General features: G+C 46.4%; 2 protein-coding genes and 1 non-coding gene across 3 annotated transcripts; 1 reads left to right on the top strand and 2 right to left on the bottom strand.

The window, feature by feature from the left end:
* Positions 1-3,455: 3,455 nt before the first annotated feature.
* Positions 3,456-6,785, bottom strand: LOC132343302 (small cysteine and glycine repeat-containing protein 4-like). Its single transcript, XM_059879130.1, has one exon. The coding sequence runs from the start codon at positions 3,878-3,880 to the stop codon at positions 3,539-3,541; it is 342 nt and encodes a 113-aa protein (XP_059735113.1). The 5' UTR covers positions 3,881-6,785; the 3' UTR covers positions 3,456-3,538.
* On the bottom strand, positions 5,891-5,950 carry MIR2285AO-1 (microRNA mir-2285ao-1). The gene has a single exon (NR_162255.1). It is a non-coding gene; the product is annotated as a microRNA mir-2285ao-1 (primary transcript).
* Positions 6,651-7,058, top strand: LOC132343303 (small cysteine and glycine repeat-containing protein 4-like). The gene has a single exon (XM_059879131.1). It carries the CDS (start codon positions 6,663-6,665, stop codon positions 7,002-7,004), a length of 342 nt encoding a protein of 113 aa, XP_059735114.1. The 5' UTR covers positions 6,651-6,662; the 3' UTR covers positions 7,005-7,058.
* The last annotated feature ends 312 nt before the right edge of the window (positions 7,059-7,370 follow it).

The following is a 7,370-nucleotide window of genomic DNA, read 5'->3' as shown; positions in this document are numbered from 1 at the left end:
CCTTCACTTTTCACGTTCATGCACTGGAGAAGGAAATGGCAACCCACTCCAGTGTTCTTGCCTGGAGAATCCCAGCGATGGGTGAGCCTGGTGGGCTGCCATCTATGGGGTCGCACAGAGTCGGACACGACCGAAGTGACTTAGCAGCAGCAGCAGTAGCAGGATTGCATGCGAGCAGGGAGTTGGGAAGCAGACCATGTGGCAGGGAGGCATTTGTTTATCAGCATCATTGTTGGAAATTGCTGATTAGTGGTAATAATAAAATGTAGACAGAGTTTTAATTAGTTTTATTATTGCTTTTAAATTCTCTGCAGACAATTCTCCCCCTTACTACCTATACCAGGGCAGACAACTCCCACCACCATCATTCTTATACATCCCTGCTTTATTTATTCAAGAATTAATATGTCCAGTGCAACTACCAAAAACTTAGAGATAAATTACATAATTTATAAACAGAAGGGAGGGATAAAACATATGGGAAATGTTAACACTAAAGAACTCAAGAAAGGAATGGGAAAATTAAGGAGCATGAAAAAATAGGAAACGAGTAGTAAGAAATAAATGCAAATAATAAACGTGCTCCTAGATTGAACTACCAATTTACAGAAAAGAGAGGAAATAGAAGGAGTCATTAAATGACATCCAAGGATATCACTCAAAAACACCAGAATCTGGGAAAGTGTGGCTTTTTTCAACAAACGGAATTCCATTTGTTGTTCCATTCAACAAATGGAATTTGAGGGGAAAAGAAAAAGAGGTATTTTTTCTTTTAGGATAGTATTTTAGGAGACCTATCAGTCGCCATGTGTGAATCTTGTTTGAATCCTGTTTCATACCAAGAAACTAAAAATATGAGATAATCAGGACATTCTGAACGCTGACTAGAGATATTAAAGAATTATTCATATTTTTAGGTGTGATAGTAGTTGGTGGTTAGGCTTTGCGTGTGTGCTAAGTTGGGTCAGTCGTGTTCAACTCTTTGCAACCCCGTGGACTGTAGCCCTCCAGGCTCCTCTGTCCATGGGATTCACAGGCAAGAATACTGGAGTGAGTTGCCACGTTCTCCTCCAGGGGTTCTTCCTGACTCAGGGATCAAACCCGTGTCTCACGTCTCCTGCATTGGCAGGCAGGTTCTTTACCACTAGCGCCACCTGGGAAGCGAGTGGTTATGCTTTAGTAAGTTCTTATTTTTAAAGATATAAACTTGCAATCATGAGTCATTAGACCAGCCAATATTCAACAGAGGTGATTTCATGAGTAAACCCGAGGCAGGAATCATGGGCACCATCTTAGAGGCTCCCACTATTAAGAGCTTTTGAAACTTGTTTGCAGGGAGGTGTTTTTGGTATTATTTTCATCTATTTCTCTTCTCGCCTCAATGCCCCACTATCTTTGCGTCTTCCTATCTAGCAGTTTTGTATTAATAGTTATCTTTCCTGCCCCATCCCATAGTAGTTGCAGGATAGCATAGGTGATTCTTGAGCAAGATTGTTGTTCAGTCGCTTAGTCGTGTCCGACTCTTTTTGACCCCATGGACTGCAGCATTCCAGGCTTCCCTGTCCATCACCAACTCCCAGAGCTTGCTCAAACTTACATCCATAGAGTCAGTGATGCCCTCCAACCATCTCATCCTCTGCCATCTCCTTCTCCCACCTTCAATCTTTCCCAGCATCAGGGTCTTTTCCATTGAGTCAGTCCTTCACATAAGGTGGCCAAAATATTGGAGTTTCAGCTTCAGCATCAGTCCTTCCAATGAATATTCAAGACTGATTTCCTTTAGGAAGGACTGGTTGGATCTCCTTGCAGTCCAAGGGACTCTCAAGAGTCTTCTCCAATACCACAGTTCAAAAGCATCAAAACCAGTGTCTCTGGTGAAGCAGTTTAGAAGCCATAGCCCCAGGCAACCAAGAGCAGTAAATTATTTTTTAAGATCCAAGAGGATCTGGCACTTAACCTCAAAAGTAAGCCTGACTCTGGTCCCCCATATCAAGTGAGATACATCCCCACTCTCCGTTTAGCCCACTGACAGACCCAGAACCCAACACATGCAACCTCGTATTCTGCATTTCCATTCTGAGTCTCTTCCACAGAGATATTTGTCTTGATTTTGAGCCCAGCTTTACTGTTAACTTGTTTTATTTTTCTGTTATCCACACTGGATTTTTTCCACTTTTTTGAACATAGAGGTTGCATCAAAGTGAAAAGACTGAACTATTGTGATCCAGATCTCCTCAGCCTCCCATCTCTACTGCTAATAAAACAGCAAAATCTCAACAACTGGAAAAAGTTGTAGAAAATAATCAGACATGATTGGGCGCATTCAGGTTGATACGGCTGTAGACCACAGAAAATAATCAGAAAAAAGAAAAAAAGAAAAGGAAAAGCAGGTAAAGGGGGAGGAGAGAGAAAGAAAGGAATAGAAAAGGGAAGGGGAAAAAAGCAGTTACCCTGTTGCTTTTAATGAAATTTAAGCAGTGGAAGAAAAGACTTCCTCCTGGAAAAATACATTGAAAGCTTCCTTTCCCCTTGATGGCCTTCCATCCTTCCTTTCCTTCATTTCACTTATTACTTTTGCTAAAGATAATTGAGAAGATAGAGGCATTGGGAGAGTTTGTGGCAATTTAATGTGTTTTATTTTTAAATATTTCAGTGTGTTTTTACTGAATGTTGCAGTGTGCTGAAAAAAAAATGAGAAAAGAAAGCATCACACACGAAGAACAGGAAGAGGCAAAGAAAAAGATTGAATATATCAGTAACAGAATTCATCCAAAGCTCAGATAGTCTTATTCCCACCACTGAATTCTGCGTTTGGGTCCTGAAGAGAGTGGCCATGCTTGGCTTTCAGAGCAGCTGCTGATGGGCCACGTTGCGGTGCATCAATAAAACAAAGGAGTCAACACACGGGGATGTAAGGGAGGGAGGGGTCACGGAGGCAAAGTGATGCTTCACTGGGAAGAGAGGTTTGTCCTCCTGGACCTGGCAGAGCTTCTTATATGACCTTTGCTTGCGATGCTGCCACTGCGAGGGAGTTAAAGGCTTTGTTCAAGATAAAGTCTCTGAAGTTTCAGAACAGACAAACCAGGATTCAGAACACAATGAAAACAAAAAGACTGCTTTCTTATGAGTATCTAGTTTTTATTTTATTACGAAATTTGGACAACATTATGGGATAACTAAGAACAAGAAAGGGAAAAAAGAAAACCATGCCTGCAAGCAGGGAAAAGTAGATCAAGGAATGAGCTGAATGGTGGTATTCAGCTGGATGTATTCATATCCATCAAACCAAACATTAGGAATCAAGATTTCCTTCAGCTGAGTTTACTGATGTGCACAATCACTCAGGGGCTGGGCTGCACACAGAATTTTTCCATTAGATGTTTCCTTTTAGTTGGGAAACTTTCCAGATGGTGGGATTTGTGGTACCAAAGAAAGCCAGGAAGAGGGTCCAGGACCATAGTGTAGAGGAAAAATGGGTGAGAAGGAGGGAAGCTTTACTAACAGAATGGGTACCAGCAGCACCCGAAGAGCAGCCCGCCTAGTGGCAGCATTGCTTCTTGCAGCTGCACTTCTGCTGGCAGCAGCATTTCTGCTGGCAACAGCCCTTCCCACAGCCGCAGCCACACGAGTTGCAGCTGCAGGTGCGGCGGTGGCAGCAGACCACGGGGACGCTGCAGCAGCCACCGCAGCAGCCATAGCAGCAGGGGCAGCAGCTGGTGCAGCAGCCCACCCGGTAGCATCTGCAGCTGCTGCAGCTGCCGCAGCCACCACCACAGCCACCGCCACAGCCACCACCACAGCCACCGCCGCAGCCACCACCACAGCCACTGCCACAGCCACCACTGCAGCCACCACAACTTCCACAACCACAGCAGCCCATGGTGTCAGTAGAGAGGACTCAGGAGAGGTGAGGAGGGAGACTCAGGAGGGCAGGGAGGTCTGATGCCACTTTCTGCTGGCGAGGCCTTTATATACCATCTTGGGAGACGGGAGAGGGAGTGACCCAGGACTCATGACCAGTGGTCACTTCCTCCTTGCTGCCATTGCAGCTTCCAAATAGGGTTGTCTAGGCTTCTTCCTTGTTCACATGCTTATGGACTACATTTAACCCAACACATTTGCTAATTTTAGCTTTCCTCTTTAAAGTCATTTTAGAAACAAGCCAAGAGGCGCTAACCTGTTGGAGGGGATCTTTGCAGAAGCACAGTTGAGTCTAAGATTCTGAAGTAAGAAGGCCCTGGATTGCTACGAGCTCCTGTTCTGTTTCTCCTTAATGGTTTTCTCTCCAAAGAGTCCGTTGAAATCCCCCTGCTTTCACAGAAATTTTGAGAGGCAGGCAAGTCAACATGAATGCCCACACTGAGCAAGCCATTCTCTTTCAAATATTTCCCCTTTGTTAGTACTGTGTACTTTTGGCCTCATTACGTTGGCCATTTTAGTTCTTATGAAGCTACATGTTCACAGCTCTATTTCCAAAAATTGTTTTTGAATGAAATTAACGTCTTTCCTTTTTGTAACCTCAAAAGTCGTCTACTAGAAGCCTTGATTCATGCTCTCCTCTCTCACTCTACACTATCTCCCTGAATGCTCATGTCCACACCCATGGTTTCCATTTCCCCATGTATATGCCTGGATTTGTTCCTCAGATGCACACATCCAGCTTGGAATCTTCTTCAGATTCCACACTTAGCCAACTTGCAGTCCACCTTCTCCCTGCAGGCATCTCAGAGGCACCTCCAGTGTCACTTGTCCCAGACTCAATTCATAATCTTCCCTGACTCCCCATCCCCCCAAAATGTAAATTTCTCCACAGTTCCTGACCCATCCAGTTGGCAATCCATTTAAAAAATTGCCTTTGGCACTTCCCTGGTGGTCCAGTGGTTGAGAGTCCGCCTGCCAAAGCAAGAGACATGGGTTTGATCCCTAGCCTGGGAAGATCCCACATGCCCCAGAGCAACTAAACCCATGAGCCACAACTACTGAGCCCGCGTGCCCTACAGCCTGTGAGCCACAACTAGAGAGTCCACTGACGTGAGAAGCCCACGCACCGCAAAGAAGACAGTTCCTGCTTGTTGCAACTACAGAAAGCCTGTGCACAGCAACAGAGACCCAGCACAGTCATAAAGAAATGACTAAATAAAAATTTTAAAGTCATCTTTGAGTCTTTCCTTTCTCTCAGCCCATATCTAGTCTTTCACAAAATTCAGTTTACTTTTGCCCCTTTGAAAGCTCTCACATCTGTTCACCTATCTCTGTCTGCTCCACTGCCCCCCTCACCCCAGATGAAGCACCCCCTGAGCAGTTGGAATGCTCTTCAGCCCACATACAGAAACAGCTGTGCTCATTGATAACACCACCTATCAGTCCTGGGGCCACAGCATCTCCTTTCACTCAGATTGCCGAAGAACAGTCTCACCAAATTGACAGTGTGGACTCTGAGCAGCAAGCCTGTTGCCAGAGAAGCTCCGGGAGACAGTCAGCCGGCAAACGTGCCCACCAAGTTCTCTGGACTCAGTGATGGCGAGAGATGCTCCTACATCAGCTTATGTGATGAAAAGGCCACTGGCACTCTCATTTTTCCTTCCTTATATTTTTACAGCCTCCGTTTTGGTCCCCAGCGCTCACATCCCCCCAGGATCCACAGCTACATGCTTCACCTCATTGCCACAGACTCCATTTTTCCCCTACTTCTCTGGCCTCTGTACCTGTACTCCTCGGGTATCCACCCTGCTCTCAGAATCATCTAAGTCAGCTACTTAGCACAGGGGTGCTTCTCTCAGACATCAGCTGATGTCATATCATCAAAGACAAAATCAGTCCCTCATCCAAAGCTACACATGCCAAGAATACACGATCAGTATGCAGACTCTTCAGAGGATCTGTTGGGCTGGCCAAAAAGTTCGTCTGGGTTTCTTCATGAGGGGGTACAGAAAACCCGAACGAACTTTTTGGCCAACCCAATATTTGTTTTTAAAAGAATCATTACAGCCTGGCTGTGAGAAGACAAATCACAAAGGTACACTTCAAATGAAGAGGTGGAGAATGAAAACTTCGAGCCTCAGCAGTTCCCACTGGTCATGAAGCCTGATCACAACATCTGGCCTTGTTTGGAATTTGTGGCCATTTTCACATCCCCAGCTTCCAATGTCACTATATTGCAAACTCTTTGAGGTCAGGGATTGTACCTCAAGCTTCACTGTCCCGACCCCCTTGGAAGCTCACAGGTCACCTGGCCTGGGGGCTGTCCAATGGCAGGTGTGGGCTGCAGACAACCCCGCCCAGCACTCACACTCACAGTGATAGTCCCTGGTATTGCGGGATGATAGAGAAGTCTGCCCATTCCTGTTGACAGCTGGGTCCTCAGCATGCTTCCCTGGAACATTTAAGCCTTTTCAAATTGCATTGGAATATAGTTATACAAAAGAAAAAAAAACATTGAAAATATGGTAAAGACAAAGATATCTAAAAGGGAAGTAAATAAAAGACGATGCAGTCTTCCATGTAAATCCAGACAAATAGTAACAGGGAAGTGGTCATGTGTCTTCCCTCTCCTGTCCCCAGAGTTGGTATATAAGGGTCCCCTCCAGCAGAAGCTGACATTCGACCTCCCTCACCTCCTGAGTCTCCCTCCTCACCTCTCCTGAGTCCTCTCTACTGACACCATGGGCTGCTGTGGTTGTGGAAGTTGTGGTGGCTGTGGTGGTGGCTGTGGTGGTGGCTGCGGTGGTGGCTGTGGCGGTGGCTGTGGAGGTGGCTGCGGTGGTGGCTGCGGTGGTGGCTGTGGCAGCTGCAACAGATGCAGATGCTACCGGGTGGGCTGCTGCACCAGCTGCTGCCCCTGCTGCTATGGCTGCTGTGGGGGCTGCTGCAGCGTCCCCGTGGTCTGCTGCCACCGCCGCACCTGCAGCTGCAACTCATGTGGCTGCGGCGGTGGGAAGGGCTGTTGCCAGCAGAAATGCTGCTGTCAGCAGAAATGCAGCTGCCAGAAGCTATGTTGCCACTAGGCTCCCAGTCTGGCTTCTGGGAAGGTGCTCCAGGGAGCCATGTTCTAGGTAAGACTACCCCTGTCTTTCTGTCTGCTCCTCTTTGACTTTCAAGTCACAAACATGGCTGGATCCTTATCATCAGTCCATGGAAATCTCACATTTCTGGAGTTTCTGTTTTCCTGCCTGCATTTAATAAACACCAGCCAAAATAATAAATGTGTAGTCTTCTCTGTTTTGTGTGTGTGGGATGTGTGTGTGTGTGCATTCATTCACTCGGTCATGTCTGACTCCTTGCGACCCCATGGACTGTAGCTGACAGGCTCCTTGGTCCATGGGATTTGTCAAGCAAAAATACTGGAGTGGGTTGCCATTTCCTACTCCAGG

The sequence above is a fragment of the Bos taurus genome, chromosome 2 (genome assembly GCF_002263795.3).
Source record: "Bos taurus isolate L1 Dominette 01449 registration number 42190680 breed Hereford chromosome 2, ARS-UCD2.0, whole genome shotgun sequence".
NCBI classification, from domain to species: domain Eukaryota; kingdom Metazoa; phylum Chordata; class Mammalia; order Artiodactyla; family Bovidae; genus Bos; species Bos taurus.
The sequence above is the reverse complement of the archived record's forward strand: the minus strand, read 5'-3'. Positions and strand labels throughout refer to the sequence as shown.